Consider the following 19,202-nt stretch of genomic DNA (forward strand, 5'->3'; position numbering starts at 1 on the left):
GGAACACTTGATTAACTTGGATGGTTTTTAACAAAATCAGAGAAGAGACAGTGATCTGTGAGCAAGAGTGCAATACACCTGTTCAACCTGTTCTTATAAGCTTGATGGTTTTGATTATAAAAGCAACCAGCATAACAGGAGCTTCAAAATACAAGGGATTTGTTTTGTTGAAAGTTTGTACACAACTGAATGTAAAAGAAAAATTATTTCAAAAGATAACTGGTTTTGAGTTCCTTAAAGGCTAGAGCTACTGTTTACAAAAGCAGAAGGTTTACATTCACTGATACTGGGAAATAGCAGACTCATCTCCTCCCTCCCTTTCAATTTTTATTTTTCCTCTTTTAGACGGATAAAAATATTTTCCCCAGAATTCATGTCACTCAAATACCTATTTATATACTTAGGAGATATAAATAAGTTTCCTCACAAGAAGAACCTTATCATTTTTGTAAATTAAACTCTCTCTCTCATCCGTTGAGAATAGAGAACTCTCTTATTTATGTGTATGAGAGAGATTGGATTTAGCTCTATCTCTGAGATTGGATGTAGAGAGAGGTTTCCTCAAAAAACTTATAAGGCGATACTACTTGAAAAATCTCATAGCAAGAAAAATCTCATAGCAAAGAATGATCTTTTCATGAATCAGAAGCTCTACACTGTTCATCTAGCATATGAAGCAACCTTGATATACAGAGCCAAAAAGCTTCCTGAACTTTGTGGCATGAAGAGGTGGAAACAGAAGCCACAAGGTGGAGGAAGAAAGTCTGAGCGTGTGGTTCAAAGGCCATACGGACTATGAATGGGATCCACGCCCCAGGTGCCGAATTCACTGCTCTCAAAAATGCACGTACCCCACTCACCATCCGGACTGTCATTTTATGTCCCTAGTCACAAATCAACAACAAAAGTATTTGTTACATTGTAGAGAAAGAGAGTTTAGAAATGGGGAGCATGTGAGTTTAGAAATATCTGGTCGTGACAATTGGGTTAATCCAGAGGGACAACCCACCCACCCAACATAGAGAGAGTATGTGTTTACAAATGGCTTAACTGGGTTAGTATGGTAATATAAAGGGCCGGGCCGGGCCACCCAAACATATGAGAAAGAGAGAGGGAGAGAGAATTTAGAAATGTCTCGACAAATAAGAAGGTATGGTAATGGTAATTGTAATGGTAATATAAAGGGCCACCCAACATCAGAGAGTAGAAATACCTCAAACAGTATTGTATGGGTACCGACACAGGTGTCATATCTCAAATGTCTACTACATCGGCCCATATGCCTCCCTCCCGTACGATTACACACACTGAAAAATAAATAAAAATTCAAAATCCATGAAACCAAAATTTCAAAATAAAAATTTACTTTATGCTACAACAATAAAATTTAATTTGTAGATCTTAAAATGATATTTGAATTATTTTATTAATAACAATTATATATATTAGACTTAAAGTTCAAAAAACAATTATTGAGTACACCCCAAACCATCGATTGGGTCGTGTGTCATTGTGCTCAAACACGCCCCCGACACATCATCCACACATGGCCGGTTGAAATTATTATCGTGACCACGTTTCGGAACCGTATCTAAATTTCAAATATCGAGTGAAATACAAAGGATCACGATTTTTAAGTCATTTCAAAAAATAATTTCATTCCTAGGTTTTGAATATAAGACTATTTGTGATAACACCGAAACTACTAGCACCACACGATTAGTATGATGTACATTTATATTTATAATTATATTATTTACGACTTTACAAAGTCCAAAGTTCATGCTATAAATGTACATGTTGCACTTATTAGACAAAGTCAACAACACAATATTAATAAAAGAACCATTAAATGCATGGGTGTGGTTTGTATAGAGCCGAGGCTCTAAACAATCAAATACTGTAGAGAAATCTTTGTGACAGCCATAAATATATTTTCATTTTTAATTATAAAATTTAAAGCTACAAAATTAGTGTAGATCAAGCAGATCTATGAAAACTTGAAAGTCTTGAAAATTGACCGTCCAAAAATACATTACAAGATGCACTATTTCCAAAACTTGAAATCTATTTTTTTTTCTCTCCATGCATCTTAATGCTGAGATGATCAATTTGAGAACATTTGGGCATTAAAACAACCTCTTCTAGTGAAATTGTTGAAGTTTATGAATAGAAAAAGTATACAATGAGCCCATCTATCTTTGATACAAAATGGTCACAATTAATCTTGACTATTAGATGTGAAATTAGATGGCTTTATTTATTCCATTGACCAAGCTCAAACTTCAAAAATTTTTTTCTCAAACTTTGTCACACGCCCAAGCTATCAAATTTCACATTAGATGGTTGTAAGTAATTGACCTCCTTGTATCAAAGATAAATGATCTCATTGTATACAATCCCAAATTAATATTTTTTAATGTGTTTGTCATTAATTTATTTTCCTGTCAATTAATATAGACGTTTTACATATAGGTACAAAATATCATTATCAAAATGATTTAAACATCATTTTAAAATTATAAAAGAATAGAAACATAGATATTTTTATTTATTTTTACATAAAATAAATTTATATTTTAAAATATTATTTTCGTAGATTTTTATTTTTCATTTCATTTGTTTGTTGCTATATATATATATATATATATATATATATATATATAAAATTGTACATATGCCTGGGAGCTGCACCGATTTTTATGCGGACAGACTATAAACGTTTAAGACACATACAAGATACAACACCCATATCGATGTCCATGTAACATTAGATAAATGACCAAGTGGGGTCCAATACATTAATCTCCAGCGTACATCATTAAGAATGCACGATGGATACCCTTCGGAGTACCTTATTGGTATATGGCCCCCGTTAAAAGTCCAATAGACAAGAAGAAAGGAAGGGTTTGGGTCTCTTTAAAGTAATTTCTTGGAGAAATTGGTATATGGCCCTTGTTAAAAGTCCAATAGCCAAGAAGTAAGCCAGGGTTTGGGGTCTCTTTAAAGTAATTTCTTGGAGAATTTTTAAAATGTTTGACGTATTTCAATAAAGGATGAAGTTTTTATTGGGCCAAGGCTTTATGAAAACAATTTGGACAAGGGAAATCTTCATGATCGTTCTAAAATCAATTTCCAACAGCAAAAATAAAATTTGAAATTAAAAAAATGATATAGATCTTAAGGATATGTTACCACTTATTTTTAAGGAGAAATGAATAATCTTAGATGATTTGTTACAATATACACTATTTTTAGAATCTGAAATCCTATATTTTTTTATCACAACCGCAATGTTCAAGCTGAGATGATCAATTTAAAAGGTTTTCAACGCTTGAATTGAAATTTTTGATGAGTTATGAGGTGAGGCTTTACTTATTTGGATAGGATTCTAGCCCTATCAAACCATTTTCCTGAAAAAAAGGGCTTTTTTAAAATAAATTTCCGTATTCTTGAAAAATATTGGGAATACCAAGAAATAGTCAAAAGAGGAGAAATAGTCGAAAAAAAGGGAAACACGCAAGTTGCTTGAGAGAAAGATAGTTTTTACAGGAAACCTTTACATGTGGCGCCCCCACCCACATGAAAAGACAATGTGAGCCGTTCAATCTAAACGAACAACTAAAATAGCTTCAACCAGAAAGTCACAAATTGTGCCTCTGAACATCTGATCTTACTTGGAATGCCGAAGAGTATTTTACTTTTATAAATTATTTTGCCATGAAATTCCAGACATGCCTACTTCTCATAGGGGGTTCCTAATAAAAATAAGAACAAATTTGGGCATCCCTCATGGAGTGGGCATGCCTAAATTTCATGCCAAGCATTTTATATGTAAGTAGCGCCACATGTAATGGTTTCCATATTTTTCTATTATATTCTTTGATTTATGTTTCTAGTAACTTATACCATTGTTTTCATTATAAAGACTTTTATAATGGAAAAGTCTAAAATAAGACCGGTTAACAAGAAGGTCGCAGTCATTATCAATCATTAGATGAGAAATCGGATCATTGAGGATATGTCATTGATTGGACACAAAACTCAAAACATAATTTTTTATATTGTGCGACACCCAAGCGGCCGGATTTCAAATCCAATGGCTAAAAATAATTGCGACCTAAATTGTTTCATGGTATACAATCCTTTTTACATATCCTTGGGACATAATTATATTTGACGACAAACTTTCTTTTTCCAAAAAATTTCTTGAGAAAATTCTTTAGCAAAAAGAGGGAACCACCCTGTTGGAACATCTAAATTTTCATGAGGAAAGTATATAATAAGACCTTTCCACCTTTGATACAAAAAGGTCAAAGCCACCTGATGTGACATAAGACAGCTGGGGGTGCGGTGCAAGTGCCAAATTTCACATCTGATGGCTCGCAATGATAGTGACCTTGCACCAAAAGTGACAGTTTTTAAGCATAGAATCCCTTTCATAAAAATGGAGATATTTGCGTCTCAAACCTGTGAGTGCTCAGATGCTGTTTTCCCTTCTCTCTTCTCTGCAAAAAGTGATGAGAAGGCTTCATCTTCTATGAAAGCATCCACTGCTTTTACAATGTCTCTAGCCAAGAAGACCCGAACCCTTGAACCCTTCTCTGAAAGAATGAAATCAAATACGTCTTCAGTGGCGGCAACAACTGAATGCATGTCAAAAGATTTCCATGCCCTAACTGGTGCATCATTTCCATCCCCATCTGACTCTGATGCTTGTTCAGAAATAGCCATAACCTGAAATGAGATCAATATAAAAGCAGCACTCTCTTTTAAGGATAAATGAAGATGCTAGCTTAATAAATAAATAAAAACGGTATTTTTCCTGTTCGTTTACTTTTTTTTGAGAGAAGATACTCAATAAATAAGAATGTTAATAAATGAAGATAAAATAGTCTTTTTTGATGTTCATTTTTTTTTTGCGTACTATATTTGGTAAATTTACTTTTAATCAAAAAAAAAAAAGGTAAATTTACAGCATGCCCCCTAAACACGAGTTTCTCCGAGCAATGAATCAAGCTTGTAATGCTGCCCCCCACCCTCCCTCTTTTCTCTCCGTGTGTGTGTGTGTGTTTGTATGAATGTGTGTGAGAGAGAGAGACTCAATTTAAGAATGTTGAGAAATGAAGATAAACTAAATGAACCTATGCAGGTGTTAAAGCATTGTTATGAGAACAAATAGCGTACTAGGCGTTCAAGCCGATTCCACCGAATAGAGCCATTATTACGAATAAGAAGCTCCCTCAAAATCTTCCTCATATCTGGATTTGGGTCAGCAAGTAATCTGGCTACGATAAAAGGATACGCACTCTCAACAACTTTGAATTCGGGATCCAATACTTTTGCAGTCCCTTCCAAAGATCCCAATGCTCTAATCACAAGAGCATAATCAGGGGGCAAAGTGAAATTGAAGTCATACATCACATTATATAACTGATCCATTATAGCCTGAAATCGAAGTAACACAAACATATCAGAGAGGCCTATAGGTTCGTGAAAATCCATCTGGTCTATCAAAGCATGCAAAGAATTGTTGGACTGAAAGAAATGAAGATATTAAGAAAGAAAAGATACTCTAGAATTCAATGGGCTACGGAGGAAACTAGTTTTTCGCGGTAACTGCCACCCAATGACATGACAAGGTGATGGAGAGAAATGGATCTGAGGAAACCAGGACATGACCCAAAAGATGGGCTTCATTCTCTCTCCACCACTGGTTATCATTTCAAGGCACAATGATGACCCAAGGACTATAATTTTATCCATTAGATTAGATTGCACTTTTTCTTATTGCAAATAATGTATCTACATTAATTGTAATTTTGTTAATGCATCGTCATGTCCCATTTACTAACTACACAAACATGTGTGTGTTTCTGCACTTGTATGCATGTAGGAAAAATCACAGGAGAGATAGGACCAGGCATTTTAGGCCTGCACAGAATTTTACTAATAACAGTGGACATTCAACTAATTAAAGCAATAGAAAAGCACATATCCCCTTAGCAAAACAATCCCAGTGTGCAGAAAAAAGAAGAAACCATCAAACCTGGAAATCCTGCGATTCTTTAGTTCCATCACCAAAGGATGCTTGTAATGTATCTGCAACAGCTTGAATTTCCACCCCTTCAGGGATAAATCCCAGTGAAAGGAAATCATTTGCTAAACCCAATGAGTCATGATTAACGAAGTGCACGAGCTGCAGTAAGGTGAACCATAATTTTGTTACCAAACTTTGGGGCTTTTAGCAAGAAATATAATCAAAATCTCATCAGCTTTTGCCAAACATTATTATCAAGCCTAGGCACTCTTAAAGCATAACAGAACTACAATAGTAATTACCCACAACAAAAGCAGAAAAAAGAAGGCGGTTGATGAAGAATGCAACAAGGGATCATGATAACTAAGCACATATAGGGCACTTATATCATCCCCTCTTGTCAACAAGTATTAGTTTGCATCTCTCGCAAATTATGTTATGAATGAACCCATAAAGAACACTTATCTAAAGAAGAAATTACATTCAGAGAGAGAGATGTATACCACTTGGATAAGTCCCACTCGATAGTGTCTCGGAATGTCTCCCATCATGCCAAAGTCAAAATAAGCGAGAGAGCCATCAGTACAAGCAACAAGATTGCCAGGATGGGGATCAGCATGAAAGAAGCCCTCCTCAAGCAATTGCCTTAGAGAGCAATAAAGTCCCTAAACAAGCAAAGAGAAATGAATTTTAGTCTGAATCATAGCAGAGGCAAATGCCATGATTTCAAGCCCCTATACATAAAATGGAGCAGGTAACAAATCTCAACAAATTATGTGATGTTGTGAATTAAAGATGGCAGTGCAAATATTAATCTGTTGCCTGGGATCTTTTATAATTTGCAAAATAAGAAGAAACCTTTAAAGCAAATTTACAAGAACACCTATTCCTATGAATGTTGAAATTCTTTAATGTAGGTGCTAAAAGAATTTCAGAAACATACCTGGTTTATTAATTTCTTCCTATCCAGGAATGCTTTCTTCATGCGATCAGCATCCGTAAGTTTGATCCCATCTATCCACTCCATCGTAAGGACAGCCTTACGAGTGTAGTTCCAATATATCTTAGGCACTTTGATGTAAGTCCTCATTTTAGTGCCCTTTGTAGATGTGTCCCTATAGCTGTTTTCACCACTTTCTGTAAATCAGAAACTAATTATAAAAAATGTATGTTTCAGGTTGGTACAAGTAAGAAACCACAAGGAGAGTATATTATTGACCTAAAAACAATAACAAAACCCCATCTGACTTAAATCAGCTTTAGGCTTCTTACAATGGTCTTTATTAAATATGAATGCGCAATCTATATCGCAGCATGATTAGAAGATAAATCAAGCATGAATGCAAGTCCAGTACAAATGTAAGCATTCAATGGGAAATATATCCTCAGTATTTCCTCACAGCCTTACATTACATCTTAATCTTTCTTCAGGAGGAGAAACTAATTTTTCTTTATTTATATCAATACAAACTTTTGACTATTAGTCACAATCACTGGCTGCATAGCACAGGTCGGTTCAGTAAGAGTGAACATTGTGAACACCCAGAGGTTCTCTTATTTTCTGTATAACATGAAAGTTCTACTTTAGGTACACTTAGTTTACTGGTAGTTTTCATTCGAGAAAAATGAAGTCAACCAGAGATGAGATAGCTACGAGAGTCAAGGAATATTGCATTATATGCACGATTCAGGTTCATTTTCAAACAGTGAAACCTGAAAATTACCACAATTCAGTGAACTTGGACAAGAGAGTGGCAATTTGCACTCTTTCATAAGCTTTTCTTTTTTTTCTTCTTCTTCTTTTTATTTTTTTATTTTTTTGTATTTTTAAGTTAACAAAATATTCTTCTGAATATTTACATGAATGCCTGAAAACCTTCTCCTTTTCCTACACAAAAAATAAATGTATGTTTCCCTCACCTAAAGAATTAACAACTCAAAACAGTCTCAAAGCTTCGGTTGTAAACTGCACCATTGTTCAAAATAACAAAAAGAGGGATTCAATGTTATAGATTAAGAAGTCTATGATTCCTATTTCCCCACAGACAAGATAAGAGCCTATATGTTGTAAGCCTATCAACAGTTACAGGCAGTCAGGGTATAGAACTTTAGGCCAATCCAAATTGATTAAGTAAGTAGTCCAACCATTAAGCTTTCAATCATCAACCAACAAAAGATAAAACTAACAATATCTAGTGAATAATAAAGGAGACCACTGAAAAAATCATAGCACATGGAAAAAGAGGGTGAGGCATACTTGGATAACAAGCATAAAGAGCAGCAAACCGCTCGGCATTTTGTGCCTCCAAAATATAATCAATCTCTTTAAACATATGGCGAACCTGCTCGAACATGACAAACAATAACACGTCATTAATTTACGGGAATGATAAAAAGGAAAACTAGCATAACAATAAAAAGAAAAATGTAACTTTCCCTTGAGAATTCAATAGGAAATTGAAACTCCAGATACGAATTATTTTTACTGCAAGATGACTAAGCAAGAAACAGAAGCACATGACAATAATACAAAAAGTGGACAACTAAGCACAATATTTCTACATCAATGACAGTAGAGAATGCTTTTAGTTCATTTACTTTAATTGTAAATTTCTTTTAAATTATCTGTAATTCTTATTATAAAAAAAATATATTTCTACATCAATGACAGCAGAGAATGCTTTTAGTTCATTTACTTTAATTGTAAATTTCTTTTAAATTATCTGTAATTTTTTATTATCAAAAACAAATTATCTGTAATTTTCTCCTTTGATTAATGAACTTTCAATGCATTTACGTTGAGACCTTGGTCACATAAAGCAAGTTTTTTTTTTTTCCTTCAATTCCAATAAATAAAAAAAATGCCTTTATAGCTAAACATGAATAACTTTAAAGTAGTTGACGAAATCCCACATTACAGTTGAAATAAACATTGATGTATTTGAGGTGCGCAATGACCTCAACTATCAGTACCCAACTGTTGAATGGAAGCATCGTGAATGTATGAAGCTACATGTGACCAGTGGAACAGCCATGGATAATTGTTCATATTTAATAATACAACAAAATAGTTTCAAGGCCAATGAACAAATTATGAAGTATTCAATCTCACCATTTCATTCACTGCGACAAATAAATCCCGTCGAGCCTTTGCAAACCGCTTCAATTGTCCACCAATCATATGAAACAATAAGGCATCTAGTGTCAATGTATGAGACATACCCGGTCTCTGTACTTTAACAGCTACAAGCTCTCCAGAATGCAAATGAGCTGCACCACTTAAGCAACAGCACATCAATTAGACATTTAGGATTCCATGCCAGATAAAGAAATTATTCACTGAGTACTCAAGATGTAAATATAGGAAAACCTTATAAATTCCGTAGAGAAAAATACATTGTGAAATCTTCAAGCCAAAGATATCTCTTTCACCAACCTTTGTACACCTGCCCCAGAGATGCAGCTGCAATAGGCTCAGGGCTGATATCAGCAAATATTTGTGAAACGGGGGCACCCAATTGAGTTTCAATAGACTTAATTGCAACATGAGTTGGAAAGGGTGGTATTTGGTCCTAAGAAATTGCAAAAAAGCGATAAAAACAAGTAAGAGAAAAATAAGCTTGCCCTATGGTAATGGTACCAAGGAAAATAAAACGAAAAGGAAACCCACAATTTGTGAAAACTTCAAACAGAACACCCAATGTCTTATCAGCAAAACAGTAAATTCTATAGCACCAAGATCAATATGAGACATCATTGTTACTTATGTTTCATGGTCAAGCAAAATATGAATCGTAAATTTGAAGATAGGGCCTGTCTTCCCCACTGAATTACACAAAAAAAAGGTGAAGATACGGTGAAATTAATTAAATGAAAGAAAGCTCAAATCTGGATCAGGATCTGAAGAAAAGCAAGTTGCCTATTAAGCAGTCTCATGAGACCATACTACAAACAATAAAGACCAATAATTGAGAAGCCAGGAGCGGGCCACCAAAATCCAAGTATCAACAGAATAAAGCTTATGATATTTTGGTTCGTACAATAGGGTTTATCATAAATTATCCCATTATGTCATTATCAAACTTATGTGCCTAAGTTTTCTAGATTGTAAGGCACTTAATTCACGATAACATAGAACAATATATGGACAATATTCACAACCTATGGATGCGTGTATGAACGGCTTTTGGCATGTGTCAACACAACATGGACATGACATGTGTCTGACACTTCAGAAATTTAGAACCCTTCTGGTTAACCTGTTTTATTAAGATGTTAACATAGAAGCACTTAATCTCACTCAAAACTTCACACCCTCATCATTTAAGTGATCTAGGAACATGTCGTGTCTGAAACACCAACTTTGGAGTTGGTGTGTCTATGTAACATTGCTTACAGTAACAACGGTATTATAAAAATAAATAATAAAAACTATAAGGGCTCAAATTACCCAGTGGATCACTATTTAATTGTCTCTCAAGGAGTCAGTTGGAGGGCCAGTGATTCACACAGCTGACAAATTCAAACTTCTTTTCTCGTAGCCGACTACTTAGACAATTTGAATTATTCTTTGCAGGTAATTGACATGGAAACAATAAGAAAGCACCAATGGGTAATGCATCACTCTATCCTAGAGAGTGCATCAAGAATCATATAGAAAACAGCACACCTGCAACTTAGCGAGCTCCTGGCAGTAAGCATTAGGTAATATATCTGGTCGAGTGCTCAAAGCCTGCCCAAGCTGCGATCCATAGAACAGAAAGCACCACAACTTTGTAAATTTCTTATACAGTGGACTGCAAGGAACCAAAACCATTGCATCATATCAATCAAGAAAAACCATTAACAATTTCCTAAGAGATCGTCAAAACTGCTGAATTGAGAAAAACAACTCATCGTATAACCATATGTGTGTGTGTATATATATATATATATAAGTATGTGTGCATGCATGCACATAAATATTGTGAATGGATGCAATTATGCATAAAATCATGGACATACTTGTGCATGTATGTGTGGACAATGAGAAATCTACAGTACGATTCAAAGGAACATCCTATTCTTCTACTGGAATGGATAAGAATGAAACTCTGTTTACAAATAATGCAGCTAGAACAATATAGTCTTACCTTGATATAAAAAGGGCCCAAGCGAATAAGAGTCTCCCGAAACTGCAACGACAAGAAAGAATATTTTTTTTTAAGTACAATACTAGATCAACATGTCTGACATAGGAATGTAGCAATTATCAGAAGATATATGGAATATGACCATTATGACACCCACAGAATGCATATAACAAACACTGTATAATTCTGAATTGAGAGAAATGAAGATAATGTAAAAACTCAAAAGTTGGATCATATTCTAGAATACAACCAGATATGACTTTGACTAGAGTGATTGCTTAGAGCACGAGCAGCTTGTGCAGAACATCACTTAACCAATGTATTAAATCATGAATACCTCTGAGACATGGCCCTATTTTGAGATTTTGGAATAAAAGGATTTGTTTGGACTATTGTTGGCATTTTTTTTTTGCAGGCGGGGGGTAGCAATAGTCTCAATTTTGAGCAAACACCGTATCATGCTATTTGTCAAGAAAAATAAATAAATAAATATCCTTCAGAATTCAGATTTGAATTAGAGGATGATAGTTTATATGTTGCTAGTATTACATTAAAGTTGAGAAGAATAACATATCATATCCTTCTTTTTTCTGATAGGCAAGACAAGAAATGATAGATTCAGAATGAATACATACGAGGGAACTTAGGTGTGTCTTCAATAGGCGATAAAACGAAGGAAAGTAGACTTAGGTGGGCTGGCTATGTGCAACATAGACTAATACAACACCAGTTAGGAGGTGCGATTTGGTTCAAGTGGAAGGCTCTAAAAGGGTAAGGGAAGGACCAAAAGAACATTAATAGAACTAGTGAGAAAAGATGTGGTGACTTTTGGTCTTACTGAGGGTATGAGCCCTTGATAGATAAGAATGGAGGAACATAATTCATGTAGCTGACTCCAAATAATTGGGATAAGGCATGGATGATGATGATTATGATAATGATCCTTCTTTTTCCACTAGGTATATCACATCTAAATTAGTAAACCAGCCTTAAACCAAATCATAACTGGTGTTTATGAATGAGTGCATAAACTTAATATCACGAAAAAAAGGCAATTACTTAAAGGGTGCGGTTTCTATAGGGCTGCAACCTTAACCAATCCAATTAAGGCGCACCTCCAAATTTTATCGTAACGTGTAATTTTGGTGTAAAAAATTCTTAGGATTATCTCAAAATCTATTTTCATATCTAATTATAAAATTTTAAACTTCACAAATGGTCAAAATCAAGTAGATCTATAAATATATGAAAATCTTGAAAATCGATGATCTGGATAATGTGTTGGAAGATGCACTATTTGTGGGATTCAAAATCTTTTTTTTTTTTTTTCATATTCATATATCTCGATGTCGAGATGATCAATTAGAGGGTTTTTCAACATTAAAACAACATTCTCCGATGGATTTTTGAGGTGCATCTGTAATTCTACATTTTAAGGTTGCAACTTTATATAAACTTTTTCCTTACTTAAATAGTTCACATTTCATTGAAGGCCTCAACAATCACTAGATCCAAAAGAGCAAAGTCGAGCCAACCATGAGTGATATGTGTCTATACAAACTATGAAACTAGAGATGTAGATACCTTTACAGCACGGTCATGGATGTCACGAACAAAAAAATGCAGTACGGTCAACTTCACCACCTGGAATGAAATAAATGCAGCCCTATACAGGGCCCAAAATGGACCAAACTTAAAGGAAGACGACAAGCTCTTTGAGCTATATGTTCCAAGTGCATGCCCAAATTCATTTTCGAGGGACTCCTTCCTCAGTTTTGCATACTCCGCTGAGGGTCTTTCTCCATGGATGCTAGTGAACCCAGTTGAAAAACTACAGAAGAACATGTTAAAAATCATCTATTCAACATTTAGGTCATGAAATATCGAGACAAACAAAACCCAATTTTCCAAATCACCAATTAACAATGGTTGTTGCAGTAATGGAATCAACCCAAATTTTCCAAATCACCAATTAACAGTGGCTCTGGCATTAATGGAACAGAACCATATTTACTAAATCGGCAATTAAAGTAGTCAGGAATTCATGGAACTGAGAAATGGGCAAAACATCTCCTCATACTGATGCTGAAGCCACAAGTCAATCGGAACCATATCCATTCTCCATCTCTGAGTTTCACTGCCTCTTCCACGTCTAAACTGGGAAGACTTTGAAACACCAATATAATGCAGGCCTGAAAAGCAAAGAGAAGTGCAAAGTATTACTCCAAAAAATTACCTGTTAAGAGAGTATGGATGATTCTAAAGACAGGTTGGAGATTTTGATTGGGAGGCAAAACATAACAATAAAAAAAAGCGGCAATAAATGTGTGAATTTTCCCTAGTCATGGACTGCAATGTCCCATTGAATATCAATTTACCATGCTATAATAATTAAGGTACCAAAGGAAAAGACTGTTCGCATAATTTTGGATTTGATTTTGGTTCTATTGGTATTTTGGGAAATTGTTGCTATGGCATTCATGCAAGCTGATAAATAGGTTTTCCCTATTAAAACCCTTTTTCAGATTAATGTTATAATCGCAACTAGCATACTTGAATCCATTCAATAACATGCTTGTATCTATCCTTGTATCATATTATATTTCCCCTACTTCCTTTGTTTTCCAACTATCCATGTTCCAATTTTTTATTTTTTGCAACTATTTTCATCTATATTGTTATATTGAGTAATGCAAGTGAAACCAGTTGAATAAACAGATCATAAAGAGGTTAACAGGCATTAGTGAGCAAATAACTCAAGCTTAATCGATCAAATACACAAATGGAAAGCACCATTTATATACCTGTTGAAATTGAGGCATAATGGTGAAAAAGAGCTGCATATTGTTGCCTATTCAGGCGTGAAAGCACATTCCTCATGGGCTAAAATTTACAGGCAAAGATAGGCTTCAACCCATTTCAGAAATCCATTCCATGCATCAAACTCGTGCTTGGTCGTCGCCAAAAGAACCCTAAAATTTTCAGATATTAATTCAAAAGTTAAAACCCATTCCATTAAATTAATTTACCAGCATTTTTTTTAGCAAAAACTAAAAAAAGAAAAAATCAACATAGAACATATATATACGATGAGAAGAACAGTATTCTAAACCATAAAACGAAGATCATAGAGAAAATTAATCATCCCAAACTCTAGCTTCTATACCTTACTGGTGAAATACTATCGATTCGCGCCAAAATTTCTCCCTCAAGCCTGGAAGCACATTTCAACCGATGTGAAAATTCCATCAATATTCATAGAACTATTTTACATGATTCCAAAAACCCGAAACCTTCGTAACCAAGGGGCTCACAAGCTAGAGACTCTGTCTCTCCTCTCACTACTTAACGCACTTACGGAAGCTCTCTCTCTCTCTCAAAAGAGAAATTGAACGAAAATGATCTCTCTCTCAAAAGAGAACTTGAACGAAAATGCTCTCTCTCTCTAGAAGAAATTGAAAGAAATATGCTCTCCCTCCCTTTCGATAGCTAAAGAGTTAAAAGATTGTATACCATGAGACCAATACCTTTCGTGCAGAAAGGTCACACTGAGTTACAATCTGATAATATGAAATGTTACAATCTGATAATATGAAATCTTGGTAACTTGTATGTGCCATAAAGTTAAAAAAATTTCTTTTTAACTTTGAGTTCGGCAATAAATAAGTGCAGCCTTCAAATTTTACATCCAATGGTCAAAATCTTGTGATCACTTTCTATAAAAGATACATCCAATGGTCAAAATCTTGTGATCCACTTTCTATAAAAGATAAATAGTCTTGTTATATACTTTTCCAAATAATTTATATCGGATGTTTTGAAAATTTTGAGCATTTTAAAGGAATGTCTAAACTGCGATCCCCGGAGGAAAGTGTAAACTTGTACTCTTATGACAATATGCTACAGTGAAAATACTTTTTCACATGGAAAACTCTCTTATATGATGAGGTGTGTGATTATTTTCATACTAATTCATCCTAATGTATTTTTTTACATCAATTGGTGTGGAAATATTTCTACACCTAATCATGTGAGAAAGTTTTTTCAATAAGTATTTTCACACTTACCAAATATATCTGAAAGAAAATGTTTCCGATTTGAAAATGGGTCTATTTTAGGTTCACTATTTTAGAATCTCCAAAAAAGTAAAAAATTGAGTTCTCTTATCATGTGAAAACTTGATATATTTATTAATTTTACAATTTAAAAATCTAATTTTCCATACTTTTTATTGGGCTTGAGTAGTTAGCAGCACTATATCACAATTTCGATTCTCGCTGTTGAACAACCAAAAAGAAAAAATACATTGGGATATTGAGGAAGTATTTAGAAAGTTTATATTAAATTGTAACTTTATACTATAAAAATAAGATGCACCTCAAAAATTGAGCTGTCTGGATAAAAATAAGAAAATAACTTTAAGTCTTAAAAATAATTCATTTTGTAACAATTTATCTAGACTGTTTATTTTTAATTTAAAATTAAAATTTTATAATTAGAACTAAACACAGATTTTCAAGGCATGGTAAAGTTTCCGATCGTCATTTGAAAAAATTCAAAGGTACACTTAGTATTGATTTACCTTTATGTGGTTTCGAGTATTTATTAAGGGCTGATTAACTTGAAAGAGCAAATGTACATTTTGCTCATTCGAGAACATAAAATCAGTTCACAAAGGGCCCGTATTTGAGGAACCACGTGAGTGAAATATGCTTTGCCCACGTTGCAGGTTTACGATCTTTCTCAGCTTACCTTACACGTCCCTACTGGCTTCCCTTCAAAGGTGTGCTAGGGTCGACCCAACCTCATGGCCCGTCTCTGCTGGGGGTGGGAATTGGTCGGGTCGGTGTATCGGCCTAATAGGTCAACAGATCGATCCGATTGGGTTTGGGTATGTCTCTAATCTTTGGAACCAGATGGGATGGATCAGGTTCATTTGACCATGACCCAACTAGGTTGGGTCTTGGATTGGGTCCGGCTTAAATCTTGTCGGGATCAACCCGAAATGCATATTAATAATGCTACGTATGTGATATAAAGGAATCATGTTAGTTATATTTGTTTAACTGCAATTTTTAAATACACACTATTTTCATTCCATTGAACAATTTCATAAAAATGAAATTTGAATACACACCTTAGAAACTGTTTTTTTTAACCCAATTAATATAAATCGCCCATTTTGTTAAGCTGCTTAGATATAGGCTTTAGAAAGATTTTCTCCCCTTTCAAATTTTTTGGATATATTTGTTATCAATAGATGAACAATGTTGAAAAGAAAAAAATGGTTTTGAGTTCGTAAAGATCCAGATCTTGAAATTCACTAAATGGACGGTCTAGATCACTATAAGAAAAATCGAACCGGAATGATTAACTGGACATGAGGCCAGAAGCGATTCAAGCGGCCTAACCGGGCAAGTCCGAAATGGTAAAAAAAAAATGTTAAAAAATAAAAAATACAAAAATATCTAATAAAATATAAAAAATATATTTAAAGCATGATTAAACAAAACACATCCAAATGAAGTTGAAAATTAGGGAAACAAATGGATTTTAAAGAATCGATTTGTGCCCAGAGGTACTTTTAATTTTTTTTAAAAAAATAAAAAAATACAAATATACATATTAATGGCCAAAACAATTTATAATATTTCTCAAAATTATGAAATATTTTTAAGATTTTATATAATTTTTTTTATTTTTTTTAAAATACCCGACCACCAAAACCAGCAAGTTGCTTGTTCCCATCTAACGGGGCTAGCCGATAGATGAGAAAATATCTAGGGATATCTCTTTAAAAGTCTTGGCTAACTGTCGGTTCTTTTTGGTCTGCCTACCCCATGTGTTCTTCTTGTGTTTGCTGCTGGCAAGGGAAAATTTTTTCTCATTTCAAGTCTTCTTTTTCACCATGATCCACCGCATGCTGCTCGATTTCTGTTCGTCTGTCAAAAGGGCGAGGTCTCAACGTAGGGAGCGTGCTCTTAAATCTCTATGGCCTGTTGTAGCGGTTGAAATTGAAGAATCAGATCCGAAAGATTTATGAAGATGTTATGGCTTTAGATGTGGCTCTTCTTTTCAAGTGGATGCTGCAGATGATCAGCAGGCTGCTACGGAGTCTTGGAGTTGGACGTAACTCATGATGAAATGACTGAACCTTTGTTCCTGGAATTCCTTCAAAAACGGCTGCTTGGGAACAAGCTCCTGCTCAAGCAGCCATTCCCACCACCAATCTCATGCATGCTGCTCAACCAGCCATTCCCACCACCAATCTCTCTGAAGAACATGCAGCCTATCTGGGAATCTCTCTGAAGAACATGCAGCCACTCCTGTGGTGACGAGTGTTGTCTCTGAGCCCCCTGCAAACCTTCTTGCCTAACCATCTGCTCAATCGCTTTCCCATGTGGTTGCTAACGTTGCCTCTGAGTGTGCGCATCTTTTGGTGCCCTCGGTGGTTGTTGGCGCTACTGAAACTTCGGCGGTGGGTTCTACTTCAACATAAAAAAAACCGAAGTTGAAGTTTCTATCCTTGCCTTCGCGCACGAATTGCAGCTCGTGGTAGCTCTACTGGCCTTTCTCATGGTGTTGTGACCTTTAGATCAGGGAACTCTGTCTCTGATGCTCTCGACGTCTCCAGCAACAGTATTGGCTGCTCAGCTCTTTCCCAAGGTGGTGGCTTCAAAGGTCCTGACGATACATCCTCTTTCCATGAACATTTTGAGGGTGTTGATGCTATTGGGAATTCTGATGGTTTGTGGGTCTTCTGGGACACTTTTATGTTTCCAACTTTTGAAATTTGATAGATTTTTTGCTATGATTTTTTAAGGTTCAATTAGGGTATTTTGTTGGGTGCTCATAAATGTTTATGGACCGAATATTGTTGCTTTAAAAGGTGTTTTTTTTATGATGTTAAGAACATAATTGTTTCCACTGGGATGTGGGTGGGGACTTTAATTTGATTCATCATCCTGATGAAATCTTTTCTTCTATCCGTGTACTCACAGATGCATATGTTTAATGATTTCATTTTGGGTAATGATCTTCTTGATCTTCCTATACTAGGGGCTCATTTTACATGGTCTAATACTAGTACTAGCCATCTCACCCTCTCTAAATTTGAAAGATTTTTAGTTTGTGAAGCTTGGGAGAGTGCCTTTATGTTTGTCAAAGTTAATGCCTTAACCAAGCTTTCTTCTAATCATGTACCTATATGCTTGCATACTAAAGATGTGATTCCTGGTCCCCTTCATTTTGATATTGGCTGGCTGAAGAGCTTGAAGTCATTGACATTATCAAACAAACATGGGGTACATGTCATCTTCTTGGTAGTATTGGATACTAGTTTCATAAAAAGTTGATTAATCTCAAGCATAGAGTCCTAGCATGGAAAATAGAAATTAGGTATCATCTCAAACGCAAGATAGAGACCACCATTATAGATCTAGAAATGCTCGAGTGTTCCATTCAAGAAAATCATGATTTGTTGAAAGACACTCTAATCAACAAAAATGTTTTGCTCAATAAATTGCATGATTGCCTCAGATTGGTAGAAATTTATTGGAGGCAAACGTCTCATGTTAAATGACTTAAGGAAGGTGATCAGAATACAAATTTTTTTAATACAATTGCAATGTTCGCAGGAGGCAGAATGATATTACAACATTGAATATGCTAGGTGTATTGGAAGGAGATTCTATTGGTAAGGACAATGCAATTATTCAACACTTTTTGAAGGCCTTTTCTTGCAAGCATTAGCTAGGGGTCTCCATGGAGGGTATTCCATTTAAAACCTTACCCCTTTCCAGGTTGAGGAACTTGAAAAGGACGTAACTGAAGAAGAAATTAAGAAGGCGGTCTTTGCTCTTCATGGAGACAAAGCTCCTGGACTAGATGGCTTCCCCTTTCCTTTTTTTTTCAAAAATTTTGGTACTTGCTTAAAATTGTTCTCCTCCTTCTTGTAAAAGAAATTTTGGGCAGAAAACGTATGCTTAAAAGCATCAACTCAACTAATATTTCTCTGTTCCCTAAAAAAA

At 34.9% G+C, this 19,202-nt stretch overlaps 1 protein-coding gene across 29 annotated transcripts; it reads right to left on the reverse strand.

The window, feature by feature from the left end:
- Positions 1-614: 614 nt before the first annotated feature.
- LOC18435640 (Protein kinase superfamily protein) lies at positions 615-14,790 on the reverse strand. 29 transcript variants are annotated; one of them, XR_016045420.1, is made up of 17 exons: positions 14,700-14,790; positions 14,339-14,386; positions 13,977-14,144; positions 13,253-13,364; positions 12,757-13,003; positions 11,173-11,214; positions 10,710-10,781; positions 9,477-9,612; positions 9,153-9,310; positions 8,298-8,382; positions 6,984-7,177; positions 6,544-6,705; positions 6,050-6,199; positions 5,188-5,448; positions 4,471-4,737; positions 1,214-1,307; positions 615-884 (listed from the first exon to the last, which is right to left on the reverse strand). XR_016045420.1 is itself a non-coding variant. In XM_020668097.2 (16 exons), the coding sequence occupies exons 3-16, from the start codon at positions 14,050-14,052 to the stop codon at positions 636-638; spliced, it is 2,211 nt and encodes a 736-aa protein (XP_020523756.1). In that variant the 5' UTR covers positions 14,053-14,144; positions 14,339-14,386; positions 14,700-14,790; the 3' UTR covers positions 615-635. The 29 variants fall into 29 exon arrangements, 17 of the variants coding, with proteins under 17 accessions (XP_020523756.1, XP_020523757.1, XP_088709171.1 ...); XR_016045421.1 differs by having other exon boundaries at positions 14,686-14,765; XR_016045428.1 differs by lacking the exon at positions 1,214-1,307 and having other exon boundaries at positions 6,984-7,161.
- Between the last annotated feature and the right edge of the window lie 4,412 nt (positions 14,791-19,202).

The sequence above is a fragment of the Amborella trichopoda genome, chromosome 12, assembly GCF_054954075.1.
Source record: "Amborella trichopoda isolate Santa Cruz 75 chromosome 12, AtrichopodaSantaCruz75HAP2 v2.0, whole genome shotgun sequence".
Taxonomy (NCBI): domain Eukaryota; kingdom Viridiplantae; phylum Streptophyta; class Magnoliopsida; order Amborellales; family Amborellaceae; genus Amborella; species Amborella trichopoda.